At 37.6% G+C, this 21,009-nt stretch overlaps 1 protein-coding gene across 1 annotated transcript in view; it reads left to right on the top strand.

Moving 5' to 3' along the window:
- PARD3B (par-3 family cell polarity regulator beta) overlaps positions 1-21,009 on the top strand; it is a 407,455-nt gene that overhangs the window by 185,988 nt on the left and 200,458 nt on the right. Inside the window, exons 8-11 of the mRNA XM_031045134.2 lie at positions 2,850-3,208; positions 4,895-5,034; positions 5,772-5,900; positions 17,406-17,591. Coding sequence (XP_030900994.1) covers positions 2,850-3,208; positions 4,895-5,034; positions 5,772-5,900; positions 17,406-17,591 — 814 coding nt within the window. The remainder of the gene's footprint in view (positions 1-2,849; positions 3,209-4,894; positions 5,035-5,771; positions 5,901-17,405; positions 17,592-21,009) is intronic.

Here is a 21,009-nt window from a genome sequence, read left to right as displayed (position 1 = left end):
AGGCCGGCCTTGTTAGACAATCTTTCTCTGTGATGGGGAGAGTGAGAGAAGTAACTAAAAGGTGATTCAGAGCAGAATGTAATCTAATTGGTCTAAATCACCTTGAGTTACAGTTACAAGTAGTAGTTGCAGTGGCATTAGATCTGAGGAGAAAAACTGTGGGCAGTGAGGACTCCACATCGTTTAGGGGCTGGGAGGAGTATTTTGGACAAGCTTTAGCCTGGTCCCATGTGCTGTAACATTGTTCTGCTGAATTGCCTTCCCAGAACAGCCTTCTGGCATCATCCGTCTTCCTTGGCTGTTGAGAATGGCTAAGAATGCAGCTTTCCAGGTTGAAACTCTCAGTGGATACGTCTTTTAGTTTTCATCTGGTATGACATAGCTGTACTAACCTGACAGAAGTCCAAGTCACAGAAACACAGTAATTGTAATGGATGTGACAAGTATTGTCCCAATGATTGTTGACCCAGAAGCAGTCATCAGATTCTCCTTTGAGAGGAAAATCTGTTTGCTAGTTTCAAATTGACATTTCATCGTAACCCTTGTAAAAGCTGTTTTAACACTTAGCGAAGACTGTTACATACTGTCTCTTTCCGTTTTCAGCAGAGACTTTCTGGTATTGCTCCTGATGATTGCTGCTTCTGCAACTGTAAAAGCAGCCTACTTTCTGTATTCCCATGTTTATAATAGTTTTATTTATTGGGACTCTTGCTCTGCTTTTTCATTTGCTGTTAATCCATTCAATTACATTTTGTTGTGTTGCAGAGTTTCTAGCACCTCTTTTAATTGACTCCCTTACTTCTTTCAAAGTATGCATTTGGGGTCTCAAGAAATGTAAATTCCTCCATACATTATTTTTTCTCTTTGAAGTGCAGCCAGTTATTTTACCCCTCAAGAGCTTTCCCACAGGATGTCTGGCGTTATTTACACTATTTTTGTTTGAAGATCGTCTTATATTTTCTCTTTCATATATTTAAAATATTCATCCCTTGAAACTGAGTTATTAAATTACCTTGCAACATATGACCAAGTGGCTACTTGCAAGGATGAAGATGGGGTGTGAAAGAAATCCGGTTATGACTTTACATCCTTATGCTGGGAGCATGTCATGGTTTCTACTATCATAGTAAGGTCTGTCCTTGGAAACACTCACAAGGCACAGATGTGAAGGTAACCTATAACCTCTGAGGGACAGTGCTGTTTACAGATTTGAAACATAATCCTTGAGGGTAATACTGGAGGAATACCGTCCTTACAGCACTCTCTGTGCTACCTTTCTTTTCCAAGTTTGGGGTTTCTCTTCTGGAAGCTTCTCCCAAGTTTGGGGTTTCTCTTCTAGAAGCTTCTTGTCAATTAATTATTCTGTCTCTTGGTGCCCATGCACTCAGTGTAGACCAGATGGTACTTTCCCATAGCAGTTTCCATTGGGACTGGCCCCTGACTTCAGTATGTTCATGCTGCAAAAAACCCTCATGAAACAAACCCGTCCTTCCACTATGTATAGCTGCAAGGCGGAGGTACCATGCGACTTTGTTCACCTGGTGAATAGGTGTGTATTCAAGATGTTAACGTTTTCAGTGGCTTCCTTTCTGTATCAGTGTAAAAAACTGTTTATTTTGGAAGTACATTCAAGATTAACTCCTGTTGTGTAACTGAGTGTAAATCTGTAGTGAAGAGTTCAGTAAAATACTGACTTTGACTGACAGACATGCTGCAGAAAGGTGGGAGAAATAGAAATTGTTTTCAAAAGGACACCATGATTTATTTAAAAATTAATGTGGCCACTAGTTCCCCTCTTGACCTAGTTCTGCTAAGCAGGAGTTCTTGATTTTTCATTGTCAAAATGTGCTTCAGCTACTGCTTCTGTTTGTACTTGATTTGTCTTGTGCCATATGGAAAAAAATCAGTGCACTTCTTCAGAAGGTGGGAGAGGAATGCATAGAGAGAGAGAGAGAAGCTTCCTTTGTTTCTTTAGAATCCAGGGTTTGTAAAATGTCTTGATTGTTCAGATCTATTGGTTACGCAAAATCCAGGGAAGGCTTTATGAACAGTTGATTTTGGCCAACTTGTCTTAATCACCTTGAAATGCATGGGAACCTGAAGTCTGTGTTGTTACTGTGTCACCAGTTCAAGGGGAGTAGTTCTATTAAATGCCCTGACACAGTTTCTGATGTTGCAATTGAGCACACCTATAAAAGCATTTATTAAGTCTATATACCCACCTTAGGAAGAGGTTACTGCTTGGAAGGTGTGAGTAATATTTACTTATTTATTTATGTGCTTATGTAGAACCACACAAACAGTTGCACCTTTTTGGTCACCAGGTTTTTTTATGATATTTATATATCCCATGCCATCATCCTTTTGTATTGCATTTGCAGTCACAATATTTCTTCTGAAATATACCCCATGTATCCCATACTCTCATCCTTTTTTATTGCTGTAGAATGCCAGTAGTTGCATTAGGTGAAAATGAAAAGGTGAAGGAATCTGAGGGGCAGTTAGGCTGTAGTTGGAGTAAATGGAGTCTTGAGCTTGCTCAGTGTAGTTGTATCCACCAGAGCAATTGGTCATAAGTGCTCAGTGTGCTTCTGTGCCAATAAGAAAATATGTAACAAACAAACACTTGAAAAAAGTAGCAACGTATGACTTTAGGGCTTTTGCCATCAGAACTTCCATTCCTCATGTTCCGCATGAAGAATTGTGTTCATTAATTTATTCTGGCTGATGTCAAGAATTCCAGCAGATCTGCTGTTCCTACTTGAAAAGTAAAGGAGTTTAGAAATAACTTCAAACTCTGCCCACATGTTCCAGTTTGTGATGTGAATTTTCATACCTTTCATTTAAAGGGCTCAGGACACCTTCCGTCAGGCAATGAAGTTTCCAAGTGTCATCTTGGAAATCCTTCCTCCATATAATCGAGAGCAGTATGAGAAGTCTGCTATTGCTCCTCTTTGTTTTCTGGATAATGAAGACGGAGTTGTAAAAACAAAGATTCCACCTCCTGTTCATCCAAAACCTGCTCTGAAAACAGTTAATCTTTCTGGAGCAAGCAGCTTTGAGGCAGGTGTACAGACAATACTACAACAAGCTAAGAGCCCCAACCTCTCACGTCTGGGTAGAAAGTCGTCTTCTCCTTCCCTGTCTCCCCTTATGGGCTTTGGCAATAAAAAAAATGCGAAGAAAATAAAGATTGACCTGAAAAAAGGTAAGACATTGGAGATGATATGCTTAATTCTGTATCATGCTCTCTATAGTGAGATTATATACATATATATATATATGATTTAACTAAATATATATGGTTTGACTGTTACATACATGATTTAACTAAACTAGTGACATCAGAAGTATAAGCAAGTTATTTGCAGTTGAAAAGTTCCAAAATGTCCAAAAGGTAGAGGTCTGTTAACAGTGAAGTTCTCACCAGTCAGCTTTCTGATGAATTTTGGGTGCATGTTCATGAGAACTATTGATTTTAGAACATCTGATACTGATGATGTGGAAGATATTTCATTAGCAACATGCAGTATTAGGAGATATTTAGATTCTTCATAAGTACAGAATGAAAATGTGAACTGTCTGCTGATGACATTTTATTTTCCTTCATATCTGCTGGTTGACCACAGCACTGTTACAACATGGCTTTAACGATCTGGTTAAAAATAAATTCTGCTCTGTTTCATGTTATCCAAGGGAGCTGACCACAGATTTACCTGTCTTTCCCTTTTTTCTGCACTTTCTTCCCATCTGTATTTATTCAGCTGTCAGCAGGCTGAATTTTACGTTTATGTCTTTAATTGCCGCTTAGTGCAGATGTCTTCTTTTGCGTGGAGTAACAAGTTTATGCACATGTAGTAAAATGTGCTCAAGCAGATCCCAATTAGCATTTATATTTTCTGTTTAATTTCTGTCTCTGATTTGGCTGAGACTTAAATTTGATGCCAGAAGTGGCCCTTTTAAAAACTGTCTGTAACTTTATTCTTTTAACATGTAATGAATGTAATCAAGCTGTCATTTCTTAATGTTTTGTTATTTCTTAACTTAAATCATTCATTTTTACTTCTGAACTCTTCAGCTTTGCGTTAACAAAACCTGCTTCAGTATTCTCCTTATTTTAGATGTAATGCTTTTGATTTTGTAACAGTAATTTATATTTTTAGAAATAATAGGAATGAGATACTGAGATGATATCTCTGAAGGCTATTACAGTGGGTAGCAATCCTGCTCAACATAAAAAAGATTTTTATGGATCCTGCTGTTCCTGGGTGATTTTGGTGGCTTATAAGCAGTACCTGCTAATATTGATTTTTACTCCCTAATTATTTGTTAACACATTTATCTATGAATGCTTGAGGTTATTTATTTCCAAGCAGCAAACAACTCCACTTAATGGAAACTTTGAAACACTACTTTGTCCTTTCTGAACAGCATGTTTTCAGCAGTTTTCGCATTCGAATCGTGACATTTTCCACTTCTCACCAAGTTTTAGTAAAAACTGCTAAATTATTTGTATGCTCATAAACAAACAATTCTGATTGCTCTAATTTATTTCAAAGACTTGACATCAACGTGAAGACTGATACTAAAACCACCTAGAGAAAAAGTGTAAACGCTTTAAAATGAAAATTCTTGCTTGTTTTGTATTATTGTGGAGTATCCAAAAGTATCTGGGTTTGTAGCTGTTGCAGAAGGATTTGATCATGTATTCTGACATTGATAGAATTGTGCAGATGTGCAGAAAATACTCGTGTTTACAGCTTTTTGTTTGCTTTCTTTTTTAAGAGCTAACCTGAATGAGTGCCTGTAATATGTTCTGACATTGTTGACTTACTTTTAATGATTATCATTTTCTTGTTGAATTTTATATTGGGAGTTTTTTATCTGACTTTAGGTCCAGAAGGACTTGGTTTCACTGTGGTTACCAGAGACTCTTCAGTGCATGGTCCTGGTCCGATTTTTGTGAAGAATATTTTACCAAAAGGTGCAGCAGTAAAAGATGGTCGTTTGCAGTCAGGAGACAGAATCCTAGAGGTTAGGATAAACATCCCTTTTATTTGCATTGCTGAGTATTGATTGCTGGTTTGGGCATAAATGTTTTATTTCCTTATACATGCTACTGATGTATGGAATTACAATTCTTGACCTTGCCTTAAAAAAAAAGTCTCATGGCTTTTGTATTGTTTGTCAACAAGTATTTGACACTATGATTTGGAAAAAGGTGCTTTTCACAAGAACCTGTGCCTGTTTGAACAGGGGGAAATTAATAACATCATGGTTCTTAAAGCAGATAAATGTATCAGTTTAGAAACAAAACATGGTCTTCAGTCATGTCCAAAAATCTCAGGTTAATATCAAGGTGGTTAAGCGTTCATCTGAAGGCAATTTTGCTCAAATCTGTCTTTTAAAAATTTTTAGATATCTTGTGACTTACAGTCTCATCTAATGGGTTATTTTACTTATTAACCTCAAAAAGCTGTCAAACAGTTTTAATACTTAGGTCTTGTTTCTGTACTTTTCATCTTCAAAGTGCTTTACAAACTAATTAAGCCTCACAAACCCCCTGCATGTGGGTAAGTACTACAGAGATGCTCTAACAGATGGTGAAAATGAGGGAAAAAGGTTAAGAGATTTGTGCAGGGCCAGAGGGAGAGACAGTGTGGGAGCTGTTGCTAATTCTTTGCTCTCAGTCACTGAATGACAGCTGTGTTATGTGAGGAGCACCTGATGAAATACAGATGTGACATCCTCTGTTCTTTTGTGTCTGGTAGGTGAATGGACAGGACATCACTGGCAGGACCCAAGAAGAGCTTGTGGCTATGCTGAGGAGCACAAAGCAAGGGGAAACTGTCTGTCTGTTGGTGGCTCGTCAGGAGGAAGCCTTTCTACCTCGTGAGCTGGTAAATTTGTCATTTTTTCCTGAAGAGTGGTATTGAAACAATGACATGTTTTAAAACTAGACCAAGAAATAGAAATTAACTGTTGTTGGCTAAGCAAAGGATAGCTGGTTATCCAGCTAGTTATCTAGCAAAGGATAACTGTGTAAGGCTTGCATTTGAGAAGTATTTACACTTACCTTTGATTTTGATGGATATTTCATTTTATCTACTTTAGATGCATTTCCGTTCAATCTGTATTTTCATCCCGAAAATGACATCAGAAGCATAACTCACAGGGGAATATTGTAAACTAGTTTTGTAACTGTGAGGTCAAGCATGACTGAAAAAGAATAATTCTCTTTCAAAAGACTTTAAACCCAAAGTCAAACAAACTTTAAACCAGAAATTTGAAGTGCATGTAATAAGTTCTTGCAGCTTATCAGTAACAAACTAGTGAGGGTGGCTGCCCCCATGGGGATGCATCTTCTAAGCCAGTTGCCAAGCTGCAGGAGCATGAGGAAGAGAATTCCATTGCATTCTTCACAAATTTTGGAAGCAAACATTTACTTGGCTGCTAGTCTTTGACTTAATAGGCTCTTCTTGCATGTCCAATTTTGTTCTATCTCAAGTATTTAATTTTTACTTCTTTTTTTAACACTGTCATGAAACTGTTCTCTTTTCTCTCACATATACAGAGGGAGGACTACATCAGTATAAGAGTGCTATCTGATACATACGTGTTTCCTCTCAAAGAAGGTCATCTCTTTGGTTGCCTCTTCCTTATCTTGATTGATGGCTATACTTGACCTTTCATTAAGCAGTTCTCAGGATAAGGGAAGGACAGCATTTCCTGCTTTTGTCTCACTTTATCTCCTTTAAAGGACACAAACCGCCTTTGTCCTTCTCTTAAGATGCTGTTTTCTTGCCTTTCCTTTTGCTTTAGACCGTTAGCAGGATCTTCTACAGAAATCCTCTATTATCTTTCCTCACAAAACATTGCTGACAGTTTTCCTCTTTTTCCTTGTTACCAGTTGGAGCTTGGTGAGGTAAGGGTGTCTGTTGCCTATGGTAGGATAAGAAGCTGAAATGGAGTTCAGGTTCTCTCATGTGAGCCTTTTCTCGTGTGCCACTGGTGCCCACTTTTTCCTGTAGTACAGCAATTCTGACATGTCCTAACAAAACTGGTTTTGTTTTCATTTTCCTTTTTTTATAATAATAAAAAAAATAAACTTATTTTTTCTGCGCTTTAATTGGGCATTCATTGTCAGATTCCAAAGCACCAAAGTTGGTCATTGTAATATTTTGTTTAGTAAGCCCCAAGCTGGAGAGTCAGTATTTATGTGGAGGGGAATTTCTGGGTCTGAAAGTACTAAATTATCTATTATATTTGGGTTTTCGTTTCTTTCACCAGCTCTTCTAAGTAAGAGATTAGTTTTTGAAAAGGCTACCCATCAACGGGTTGTTTTTTACAGGTTTGACTTGTAAAGCACATCACTTGGAAAATACATACTTTTTTAAAAAAAGTATGTATTCTTCTCTCTCTCCTATCCCCCAACATGATACCTTATTCTTTATTGTCATAGTACACATTCTCTTTGAAATTACTGTACCAGTGTGAGGATGTAAAAGACTGGAAGAATCTGAAAGATATTTATAATTGTTACCTGCCACATTTGCATGCTATTAAATTCTATCCCCTACAGTAAGGATCAACTACCTTTCAAAAGGTGACTTACTTATGACTGGCATGATTGAAATCCAGAAAGTAGCCACATTTATCCTGCTCGCTTGACCTTCGCTTAGATTGCTTTCTCTACAGAAGAATGATGCATAAGTGATGGCCTTCACTGTAAGGGAGATGATATGTGAATTCTAGTACTGTTCTGTGTTCCTTGTTATCCCAATCAAGAACAATATATTACAAATGTGAGTTACAAATTCACTGGGTAATTTTATGGAACCAGCCCTTCAAAATTAAAAAGCCTTTCAGCAACATCTGTTTGGTAGCTCACAGCAAAAGTGTGGATTACCATGCCCTTAAGCTACCAGATGTTGATAATAACACAATGCTTGTTAGAATTCATGAGATGTTTGAGAATAGTCTCGACAAAGATTAAAAAAAAAAGAAAATTGCTTTAGCTTTTTTGTTTGTGTTTAGCTTTAGCCATGATACTCACTGGACTAATCCTCTGCTACCTCAAAAGTTACAGTGCTGTTTTGATCAAAGACAAGAAAAAAGCCAACACTTTAAATGTTTGGTTTGGGGAGAAAAGGCAGTGACTAATCCAGTATTTTTCAAGGACGGCTGTAAATGAATGCTCTGGCTATGTAACATGCATGCAGAGTTTACCTAAACACTTGGGGGTTTTGTTAATGCCTGGCAATAATAAAGTAATTGCTTTATATCAGACTTGTTCTTAAATTGAGCAGTTCTCCAGGGTCTGTAACCTGAGAAGCCATTTTCTTTAGATTAACTGTTACCTGTTACAAGGAAAAAGAGAAGGACTGGCTAGTAAACATGCTTACTCCCCACAGCCTCCTAGGGCAAAGATGCCTCTGGAAGCTGGACCCATGCACAAAATCACTTACGAACGTGTTGCTCCGTGAGAACCAGGTTCCTCGGTTGATTTCTGGAAAGAATTTGATAGTTGCATGGGTACAAAGCAAGTAATATAAAGAAGTATCAGTAGTGGCATTTGGTTGTCTTGGTCTCTAATACAATTTGACTCTTCCTTGTAGCAAAGTTTGGAGAAAGCTTGGTCTCAAGAATATTTTCTCTTCAGCAAGTTAGATGGGAGCAGAGTTTGGAGGTTTTGTTACTGTGATCTATCCTGATGAATTGCTAGCAAGTAGGAAAATATATTCAGAGTAGCAAACATTTACCATGGCAGCCAAGACAGATGTATGCGGGTGAGGATGAGTCAGTGGTACAAACAGGCATCATTAAATTGTCAGCAATTGGGTCTTCAGTTATACCAGCCTATGAAATATCTGAGAGTTGTACAGTTGCATTGCTTGCACATAATGAGGGAATAAAATAGAAAACCCAATCTTTGTAGTGTTGTTACTGGTTTAAAAAAAGAAAAGGAGGATCTAATGAGGTTTGGGGTTTTTTGGTTGTTTTGTGGGTTTTTTTATTTGTAATTGAAGCAGACCAGTGAAGTAGAATTTGGACCAACCACAGGCTGTTGTCCTTATTATCCAGTTAGCCAAATGTTCCCAGTAATTCATGCCAGCTGTTGACAGTGTAGCAGCTGAGTAAGGAGCTGATTCCAAAACTCAGGGGAAGATCTTGATTCACTTAATTACCGCACTCTACAGAGTGGCCGGTGATTAGTGCATTCTTTAAGGTGCATTTGGGCTTTAAACTATGTAACACTGATTGTTTTCGAAAGGATGGTGAATATTACAGAGGGAAACTGGCTTAACTGGGCAGATTTGGATTTTCTATCTCTCATCAAAGTAAACGAAGTACACATAAAACTGTGGCTATTGCTCTGTTTTGAAAATACAATCTTTTGATCATGTGTATTTGTTGCATCATGTATTTTCTACAAGGAAAACATGTGATTTGAAGCTGCCATTTTTTTTTTAAATAAGGATGTAAAGATCACTTACCCTCCTTGCCTGTGCTTATGCCTGTGTTGGTAAAACAGGCAAAGATACTTGAATGAGAACAGCTCTGGTGTAACCCATTCCACACCATGACCCTATGCAATTCTTTATTGTCATTTTTCATGAGCCTTCAGGGTAGAGGATATGATGCACATAAGCAGAGGAATGTGCCTGTTCTGCAGTTGCCAGAAATAGTATAGCACTGAAAATGTTTCAGTGCGTTTTTCTTTAAGTTAGAGCACATATATAGTACAGGTTTTGCATATTTTTCTTTTTTAAGATAGCTTTGACAGTCTCAAATGTAATCAGTATTTCTATGGTTTATGGCATATTCACTGATCCCTGAAGAATGGAGGAAAAGGAGAAAACCAGGATTTTTACAACAAAAAACTAATAGAACAACAGCAGTGTATACATTGTAGTAATTGATCTTTTCCTCTGAGTCTACTTTATAGTACACATGTACTATACAGGTTAAAAAGAAGCAGGGTGACTGGCAAGTTCAATTAAGCACTTTTTCTGCTTTACCATGTGATTAACTTTTATGTTTCAGTCTTCCCCTAGTTAAATTTGTTTACCTGAAGTGTTGTCCTTTTTGGTTTTAATATTCAAAGCTTAATTTCTATGGCTTCCTTTTAATTGTTTCTTGCCTTTTTATGTGCAGGAAATGATAGGTGGGATTTCAACCTAGACTTAACCATTTTTGCACCTGTTCTGGTAGGTTAAACCACTGATTCTAACTCAATTAAACAGAAATGGTCAAATAATTTCAGTCAGAATGTGATTTCAGCAAGTACTAATTCTCTGGTGTGTTATTGCCCAGGGGGGTTGTGGAGTCTCCTACGTTGGAGATATTCAAGGCCCGCCTGGACAAGTTCCTGTGTGATGTACTCTAGGTTACCCTGCTCTTGCAGGGGGGTTGGACTAGATGATCTTTTGAGGTCCCTTCCAACCAACCCTTGGGATTCTATGATTCTGTGATTCTGTGAAATGCAGGAGAACCTGATGTGGGTGGGAGGGTAGGACAATATACATAGTGGCTTTTAATAACATGTACAAGATTAAGTTTGTGAATTGTTCTGCATTAATGAAGAGAAGGATATTGTGAACACACATGACATGTTTTCTCTTGAATAATTTTATAAACTGTGTAGGCTTTAAGAAGTCCTGGGTTTTTGGTTTGTTGGGGTGTTTTTTTAAAGAACTTTTGAAGGAGAGTGTTTAATTTGGGGTAGCTTTTCTTTATCTGGAATAGTTGAGAAATTAGTGTAGGTTTTATCTACGCAAATGCATCTTTCTAGAGAGAAAACATTGTGTAGTACAGCTCCTTCAAAGGTTTTCAGCTTTAATTATCTATTTCAGAAGGTGGTTACTAGTTCATTATAGCTTAGAGTACTAGAAACTGCACTGAGGTTTGTTGATTAGTTACTGTGCTTGTTATAAAAGTCAGTGGAAGATCACTGTCTGGAAGGAATGTGACAGTCCTTCCTGTCACAGCAAACAGAAAGTGTGACAGAAAGTATCCCATTATCCCAGATTTTAGTGGGACTCCCTAACTTACCAAAGGGGGGAATAAATTGCTTGAATAATTCAGGTATCTTTAAAAAGTTTTTTTTTTTTGTTTTTAATTTAAACTACATCCAACAATTTTGAAATGCAGAATGAGCTCTCATGTGCTGTGAAGTGCCAATATAACTACGAATACAACAAACATGTTTACTGTGCTTTTCTGTGTGAATAGTGGTAGTCAGCCTTTTCAAGGCTGCTGAGACCTTGCTATATCTGGTCTGCTATTGCTTTCACTATCAAGCTTATCAGTGTTACGATCTAGCAATGATTTGTCTTTCAGACCTCAGTCTTCCTATTTTCCAGCCAATACAATGAACTTTAAAAAGGTGGTCTGAAAGTTCTGGTCATAGCACCTACTGCCTGGAAGAACTTCTAACTGTGCTCTGTGTGCTGGTAAAGAAATAGAGTGGAGACAAGTAAAGAGATAGCATAATATTACTTGTACCATGAGATACTATATTTGCTTACAGGATTACTGCCAAAAACTCCTAATTTGAGGAACCCTACCTCAGAGCATTGGGAAATGAAAACTGTTTACTTGATAGCATGAGTCTCAGCTCTGGTGTTGTCCAAAATTTTTTGGCAGCCCACTTTATGAAATCAGAAGTATGTATACATTAGAATGGAGGCATGTAAAGTCTGTCTCTTACCAGAATTTGTGTCTCCATACATTTTAGATGCATTATCCAGATTTACAGTATTTATGTTTAATAAAACCGAAGTATTTGGGCAATTCTTAAATCTTACTGGCACCTGTAGTATCTTGCCATTTACAAGGGTCACCAGCTTTATTCCACATGCCATGCGAATATTTTTAAAAGTCTCTCTGCCTTAGAATCCATGAAAAAGATTTTCTTAGGCTGACTTTATGTGAAATGTGTGCATGTGGTGTTTGAAGTAGACATAAAAGAACTTTGCACTGCTTATTGCTTTGTTTGCTCTCCCTTTAAAACAGTAACCAGTAAATCAACTAAATAGTTGGATGTGTGCATCAGTATTGTGACCTGCTTGCCAGAAATTTATTCTGAAGGTATACAGTAACAGCAATCCTAAATTCACCCTGAAAATACCATGCAGTCTTCCATCTTCATGAGTGATAAGACTTTAGGATTTAAGTGGCAAGGTGTATTAACTGCATAAGGCTCCAGCTCAGTAGGGTGCTTAAGTACATGGTTAACCCCATACCTGGGATGAAAATGGGTGTTTTCACAGTAAGGCATACCTTGATTGAGGACTGAGCAAGTTAACTCTTCTTCCTCTGTTTCCTACAGTTGCATAAAAGGTTAAGTGAGACTGCATTTGTAAGTTGAAGAGCAGTGCTACATCAAATTACAAAACACTTTGCAAAGACACACCATTTCCTTGGGTGAAACTTGCTGTAGGATCTTGAATAGGCATGTCAGGCAAACTTGAGAATCTCTGGTTTTGAAGTGTCCTCTGACACTGAATAGTAAACAGTGAAATGTGATGCATCTGTCTTGAAGAGCTGTATATAGTTTTGTCAGTTTTCAAAGCTGTAATTCCAAGGAGTCTACATAATTCAAACCAGAACCATTCTATCTGATATGACACAAATTTGTAGTGTACTGTGTTAATGTAAAAAGTATCCAAGTACAGTATGATATATCTCCATGGATTTGCTCTTGGCTTTTTTGTGTTAGCAGGGTGTGCCATTAGTGACGATTTAGTTTTTATTGCAGTATGGAATACAGATGATTTTAAAGAAGCCAATCTGAAAGCATCTGTCAGAAATGCTGAAGATGAATACATGCAGCAATGACTTCAGTTATTTACTAGATTGTGACAAGATTACAGCAGTACATTACCTTTGAGTATTATTTTCAAGAGTATTACTATGTATCTGTTGCAAATACAGTGTAGATTTTTATAGTGAGTAAATGACTGAGCTGTCAGCAAAGTATTTCTTAATTGTGGCTAAGATCTTTGGAAGAACATAGAGAATAGCACAGATAAGGACATATCTTTTCTGCTTTTCTGCAGAAAAAAAATTCTTTTTCAAGCTTTTCTGCCAGTGATAGTTACGTGGTGCCACAATTTAAATGGAGCTCTCTAACTTTTACAGATATTTTTTCTTTTTTTTCTTTTCAAAAATAATTGCAAAAGCATGTAAATGTCTTATTTCCTTCATAAGCCTTTGAAAATAACCCTCCTGGGTCTCTTGCTTTTTGCTCTTGGCTCTGAATGGCACTCCAGGGAGTTGGCATCTCTTATCAGAAATGAGCAGCCAGGCAAGGGGCAGCCAGCATATTGAGAGACCATAATAGTGTGTTGGTCAAGGGCAGCAGACAGGTACTGAAAGGTCTCTTGTTGTGTTAAACAAATGCTATTTCCTTCCTGCCTTAAGTGAGAGCTAATTTTTTTGTAAGCTTCTCTTTTGGCAGAAGAACAATGGGGATAAATAAGGCAACCTTTCCAGTGAGAGATATGCATTAGATTATCATAAATCCACAGATCAAAAGTACTGTGGTCAATGAGAACGGGCGTTGTAAGATTAAATAAAAGGACTAATTGAAAGTGGTGTCCCAGGGTAGGCAGAGGATTGACACAATATTGAGTAGATATAACCAGGGACTAAGTAGAAAGGGAAAGAAAACAATGCAGAGTACTTTTTTCAAAGGTTACAGTTCTGTTTGTGCGGATGACTGAGCAGGTTTTGTGTGCTGTGGGAATAAGAGAAGGCTACAAGTATTTTATTACTGTTTAAAATACTGAGAATTTGTTGGTGAAAATTATATACCAGTAAAATTTTAGGTTGTTTTAAGAGTCTTTTATTATAGGCTCATAATTAAGAAATCGGAGACCTGAAGTACAGATGTGCGTCTAAAATTAAGTAAAATTATTGGCAGAATGTCAATTAATTGAACATATCCTGAGGCCCATGAATAAAGACTGAATAAATTCAGTCTGCATTTCTGAATGTTATTTAGCACATATCATTAGGGCTTTCTGCTCCCAAATCTAGCAAACTGTTTTCTTTCACCTTCATACAAACTCTTCTGAACTTTTTAGTGTGGTTTGTGATGATTCAGTAAATGTCAAAATTTATTTTACCAAAGTACCATGCAGGTATCTCAGTAGATGAAAGCATTCCTGTCCTGATCTTCCTTGTGAGGAATGGTGCCTCAGTTGTTTGCTCTATTCTGTTTTAACAGCTGATTCTGGACAGCAAGCAGACAGACTGCCTCTTTTGACTGCTGACCGCTGCATTTGGTCCAGGAGAAACCACCTAGAGAAAGAGAGGAGACTGTCTTCCACAAGCAGTTGAAAGGGGTCAGGAACTGTCTGGGTAGAATGCTGGATGGTGCAACCAGGAGACAGCTTTGCAGCAGGAGCAGCAGCTGGCAGACCCCTATAAATAGTAGGGAACAAACATCACTGAGTTCCAGAGGTGACTGGGAAGGGAAACATCCATATCTAGAGGGGACTGTTCAGAGCTTGTTGCAGCTGAGGAAGCCACTGAAAGATGACAGGCTAAGTTGTAGAAAGGCTTGAAGGAGGCACCTACCCAACAAGGACAAAGTGAGCAGTAGCAAGGACAAAATGAGCAGTGGTGACTGATTGTTCAAGTGTTTGTTGGGGGTTTGTGAGGAGGGTTTGGTTTTGTGTGTGTGTAGTTTAGTTCTTTGGTGGAGAGAAGGACTGGTTTTGTTTTCAGGGTTTTTTCCTTTTTTAACTTTGACCTGTTGTGCTGTTAAGTATGTTTTATTAATACTTAAGAGTTTAAAAGCCCTTTTGCTGTCTCCAGTGTTCCCATCTTAAAGTAAAAGTCCAGCTCATGCCACCTCAAAGTTCTGACCATCTTGAGGGCCTATCACTGGGCTGTCTGGACTTTGATTTATGCCAGAATTTCTTGTTCATCATAGCACCATTGGGTTACTTACCTGTGTCTGCAGTAGGGAATAACTTCAGTAATATACTGTCATTTAATTCCTGAAGTGCTGAAATGTGATACATTTGTCATGGAAAATACACTATGTGATTGTTGACTGGGTAATTTACAACATTAAACTTAAGTGTTTTCTGGGCTAGAAACATATTTGTGTTGCAGCTCCTTTCATTCATTCTATGTTTGAGTGAATTCAGATTCTAGGACAATCTTGAGATAAGAAATATATCTAATAGAATTCAAGCATTAGTGCATTGAAGAGGACTTCCCTTTACCAGAAAATAATTGAGCTGATGATGGTTGCTCTGTTGTAAAGTATTGATGTCTTGGGATAATGTTTCAGCAAAGTCAGGGAAATAGAGGCAGTAGGAATCCAGCTGTATGAGTCACTAGCAGCATTTAATATTCATACCTGCATATTCTACGAACAGGGACCATCACTCATGAAATTAGTTGCCCAAATGAAGCAGTTAATTGATCTGTTAACTTAAGGATGACTGGAGCTCTTTTAGCCATTAGTAAAAATTGCATTCCTTGGGAAGAGCACTGTCATCAGGATAATAATTTGAGACCATTTAGCAAGTATAGGATGGAATCAAGCTTTTCTGTTTTTTTTTTTCTGTTCATCCCCTTTCATTTGTCATCTGGTTTTCCTCCTTTTTACTGCTTCTCTCATACTCCCATAAAGACAAGTTTTCAATCTTGTATTTCCACCAGGGAGTCTTGATGCTGTGGGCTGACTACCAGGCATTTGCTATCAGATGCCACACAATGAGTAGCAAATTAAAAAGTTAAGGGAGTAAAGACAGAGTTTACTTGGGCTGATAATGAATTAATCAATGATTTGTAGATGTGCATCTCCTTTCCTGTTACCTGTCCCTGTGAAATCATTGGAATGTAATTCACCTCTTTCATGGGTAAAAAAATCTTTTAAGTACTATTCAGCATTATTTTTAAATCAACTTTTTCTAGATCTTAATGATAAGGTTGAATATAATGAAAAAGAGAGTCTTTTAGGATAATTGGACTATGTTGAACTAGATGTATGTCCTGTGACAACATGCCCCCTTACTGCTTTCCTCATAGTACTGGGAAAGACAAAACCACAATATTGACATACAGAAGGGGCAAGAGTCTGGTACAGGTGTCATTGATTAAAGCAGAAAAATAGCAGCAGCACACAGGAACTGCTTGCTTCTGGCACCAGGAAAGTAATACAAACTAGACTCTCCTGAAGGGCTGCAGGAGATATCACATGTTGGGACACTGAGAAAAACGTCTGTCCAAATCTGGACAGGATGTTCCGTTTGAGTAGAGTTCTGATCTAAGAGTTGTGAATTGGCTGGGAAGCATATGCGTGTTTTGAAAAACAGAAGTTGGAGCAGAAAATCTTTCTTCTAAAACCTTAAATGCAAAATGCTGTTAGAAAGCCAGTAAATAGTGAGGCCTTTTCCTTACACTGATTCTTTCGAAGGAAGTCAGAGCAGGAGTGTTTACAAATTATCATTCTGTATTGTTCACAGTAATTATGAATTTGTAGGTTTGGGGGAGTTGTGTTCAGGATGTCTCGATATCCACAGCTAAGAAATGAAAGTGACAAATCTGTAACTGAGAATTGTCTACTGGTGAACAAAGATAAAAGCACAAATGAGTAACAGATACTAGGGACAAGTGCTGGCATCAAGACAATTGTCAGTGTTGGTGCTATGTCATTTTTATATTTCACAGTTAGGCAAATTGTGTTGACTTAATGTCATGCAGTTACATTCCAGGAAGAATGTGAGCATGGTGTATAATGGGATTTAGGTTTATAGTCCTAGCACTATGGCTCATGCGATTCTTCTAGCCAGTGTCTGCTTCTCATCGACCTATACCAGGAGGAAAAAATACCCCCAAGAAACCTCAATGGATTCAAAGTATGTACAAAGAGAGTTAGTGCAAAGTTACTGCATTTTCATTTCTCACCTTCGCTTATGTTACACCAACTTCCCTCTGTAGACAGGTTTAAGGGAAGGATAATTTTTTAAGGATGAATCTCAATTTTTAGAAGGGAATGGGATTTAACAGTGCAACTCTTGTTACAGTTTGTGAGCTGCATGTAAAGATGTTGAGATTTTTATGGCTTGCATTTTTAATGCAGCTGTGTTTAAAGTAAATATCTTTTCTATATTCTGCTGCAACATCCGTTTCCTATCATGTAGAACTAAGCTATTTTACCTTCTATTTATGCATATTTGTGGGTATCATTAAAAATAACATTTTAAGCCATGTCGTGACAAAATGTCAGCTAAATGTACTGTTGGTTATAAGGCTGTTTCTTCAAGCCACTTTCTGGAAAAGAGGACTGTTTCTTATCTTAGGAACCTATGGATACAACTCATCCATTGTCTCTGTCCCCTTTTCACCCATATTTTCATCCTTGTTTTCTCCAACAGAAAGGAGAGCCAAACTGCAGTATTCTTTCTCCAGAAACCACAGAGCAGTTGACCTTTGAGATTCCTCTGAATGATTCTGGATCTGCTGGGCTTGGTGTGAGCTTAAAAGGCAACAAATCTCGGGAAACTGGAGCTGATCTTGGGATTTTCATTAAATCAGTTATTCACGGAGGTGCTGCTTTTAAGGTATGGAAGAAACCCATCAGATGGTGACTGCATTAAATTTCTGAAGTTTCTATGTTAAGTACTGAATGTCACTCGATTCTAGAAAGTTATTTTCACTCATTCCTTTAGGTGAACTGTAAATCTACTGTTTTGTCCCAAGATTCTGGTAGTGTGCTTGGTAGGGTTTCCCCAAGGGAAGTGAATTGGCAGAAATTTGGGGGGGGCATTTGGGTGCTGTCGGAAATAGGGAGAAGGGTGAAGGATAAGGGGATGTGGGTGTGAGTAAAGGCTGCCTCCCAGCTTCCCCACAGCTTACAGAGGTGCATGAGAAAATATATGTGCTGTTAGCCTCAATGGCAGATACCTACATTTGCTGTCTGTTTGCACTGATTTTAGTCCTCCCAAAGTGATACAGGCAGACCTATAAAAAACACTCAAAAGATAAATTTCTTCACAAAAAAAGTAGAAATTGATGATTCTGTGATGTTAAGGAACATGAGTTTAATTTATGCTGTAAATTAAAAACTAGCTCATCATTTTCTTTTTTTTTTCATTCCAAATATTTTTTACCACTGTAATAAGAATGTGACTTGGCTGAGCCTGCCATCAGTTATGCAGGTTACCAATTGTTCCTGAGGTGTATCGAATTGGTAATATTAAATCAGTAAATGAAAGTGTTTGAATTGTTGTGCTCTCTCTAAAGACTATATAAAGACTGCTGGGCATTTTTATGATTTTAAAAGTATTTGAGTTATTTTCTAATCTTTAGGAAAAAACGTTGACTGTGGGTTTTTTCCCTAATAAAACTTGGAAAAGGGAACTTTCTTGAAATTAGAAACAAGAGTGAATCTTGCAGGGCTAGTATGTTTAACTTTTGTGGATCCATAAGGTAATTTTTTTTGTCTTGTGTTATCTCAGCAATTCCTCACTGTTCTCTTTTCTGTAAAAATACCTTTTAATTCATTGTATGTAAATTTGTCTACTGACATCAGCCTGCTGAGTAAGACAGTTCACAGCATTAAAACTTTCATGATCATCTATTTACAGCAGCTAGTAAATAGCAATAACCAAGATTTAGCTTTGATGTGAATGTTTAATACTTCCCTGCTTCTGTTATTTACCTCTCCTAGTCCCACTGTTATTTCAAAGTTCAGATCTTCTCAAGTATAACTGAGAAGTTATATATACTATACATGTTACATATACTATACATATATACTATAGTATATGCAGTTCAGAATACTCACTGTGGTTAACTCAGGGCTAAAATACAACTGAAATAAGCTCACCTACTTGTGTATCAGAAATGAGTTAAGGAACGATTGGACATATTAAGGCTGGATAAACTCAATTTATGTGCATGTCTGCTATGAACTGCAAGTCATTTTACTGTGAAAATGTGGCTGCCCTCCTTGCTTTCCCATGTTTGTGTTTCCTGAGTGATTGTCCACACTAGCTGCTGTGACAATCTGTATTGCCACGGGTAAACTCAGTTTTTTGAACAGCAAGGCTTGTGGAGCCATATTCTTATAGCACGAGTGGACTGGCTTCCTAACTTGTCACATCACAGACATATAAAACAACCTTTTCTAGCTCTGTATGTTTACCATTCTCTGTTCTTCCATAGTTATTCCAAAGCTTGGCTTGAGGGGTCTGCATACTAACAAAGCAAGATTTCTGTGCTCACACCAAAGTAAACAGACACCTGGCATAGATAATCACCATGGCCAGAAGATCATTTTGTCTCTTGATAACCTGTGGTCCTGTGACCTGTTCTCTGATCTACCTTGTTATAACCCTTTCACCTATTACAGCTGTGTAGCAATAGATCTGAGTGTAGGCTCCAGAGCAAATGAGGTAGTAGCTGAGGCTCTAGCTTCACCCAGAACTGTTGAGAGAATCTTTGTGTTTTTTTATAAGTACTCACAGAATGCAGTCATTCTGGCAGTGTCTTAGGAACCACAGTTAACTTGCATATGGATGGAGAACAGCTGTCTTTCTCCTGTCTAATGACCTTTATATAGAACATAATCAGTGGGTATTAACAGCTAATAAAATTTCTTGTATCAAGTTAAAAAATGTGCACATTTTTGTGTGTAAATATTTAAAGATGTCCTTGCTGTCCTTATTTTAATTATGTTCTTCTGGCATGTTGTTTTTTTTAAAAAGCTTTTCTTTCCAGCTGGTAGTTGTCCAGAGCATTTTCCCATGCTATTCATTGTAAGTCTTTGAAACAGGGTATTACGCATTTAGACATGTGCATTTGTTTTTCAATGTGCATAGTTTTCTTGGGAAACTATCACAGGAGGAAATCATAATGGTCACTGACATGAGAATTCTCTCACTTTTTCTCACTTCTGCATTTAGAGTTTGCTGATTGAACCATTATGTTCCTTTTTAACCTCCTTTTGCAACTTTGAAGTGTCTATATTTTTATCATCCCTAAGATAAAGAGGTTACTATAATACTTAATGTTTATAATTATTCAGAGCCTTTCATGTGAAGAAAACAAACGTTTGACTGAGTTTAAATGCATCATCTTTCCCCCATAACTTTAGGGATTTCAGCCTTCATGTTCATCTTGAGACATCTTGGCTTTTCACTTGTGATGCATTCCTGATGATGAGGTATTTGCTGCCTACTGCAGCTGAAATGCAGCAGAGCATTTATTAGAAAAAATAATGGAGTATTTTATATGTGTGCGTTTGTTCAAATCAAACATGGTGCAGCTTGAACCTCCTTGGGGCTTTTGAGTGCTGTGCTTGTTGTGTGCAGTGTGTGGGGAACTGGATGATTTCAGTGAATGCCATCAAGGAATTTCTTCTAAGAGAAATGTCACTGATGTGATAAGGGAAATAACTAGGTGTGCTTCGATTAAAAACAAAACTCCGCAAGGAACATGGCATTATATGCCTGCTCTACTGTAAAAAGCGAGTTTTGTGACTGACTGCCTGAATATGGTAGCCATGGGGTGTATGGTTCTACCCATTGCTGTGAGTCTCCATTAAAATAATTGTTTTTAATGAGCAAGAGGAAGAGTAACTTCACCCTTCAATAGGTTAGCTCACTTGCTGTGTCAGAGATGGCATTTGAAAACTGTTTTGCTGAAGTGCCAAATGTTGTTTTTCTACTTGGAAGCCACAAAGAAACCTACCTTTCTGAGATGAAAGTTAAAAATGTGTTAAAACAACATTTACTTTGTTTTAAGCCAAGCAGATTGTCTTGCAGTTCAGACTTCTAAACCAGGCCGTAACACCAGTGATGTGAAAATCTATGAATGGAAACTGTCCAGACATTGGGATTATTTTTTTTAATTTTTAATATATCAAAAGTTTTTTTCTGTGAAATAACTTGTACCTGAGCATGTGTGAAAACAGTGTTCAGCCATCTTCCAACCCACCCTGTGCAGGTGACTTGGCACTTATAAAGCATGCATCCT

This window comes from Melopsittacus undulatus, chromosome 8, assembly GCF_012275295.1.
Source record: "Melopsittacus undulatus isolate bMelUnd1 chromosome 8, bMelUnd1.mat.Z, whole genome shotgun sequence".
Lineage (NCBI taxonomy): Eukaryota > Metazoa > Chordata > Aves > Psittaciformes > Psittaculidae > Melopsittacus > Melopsittacus undulatus.
This window is presented reverse-complemented; position numbering and strand designations above follow the sequence as displayed.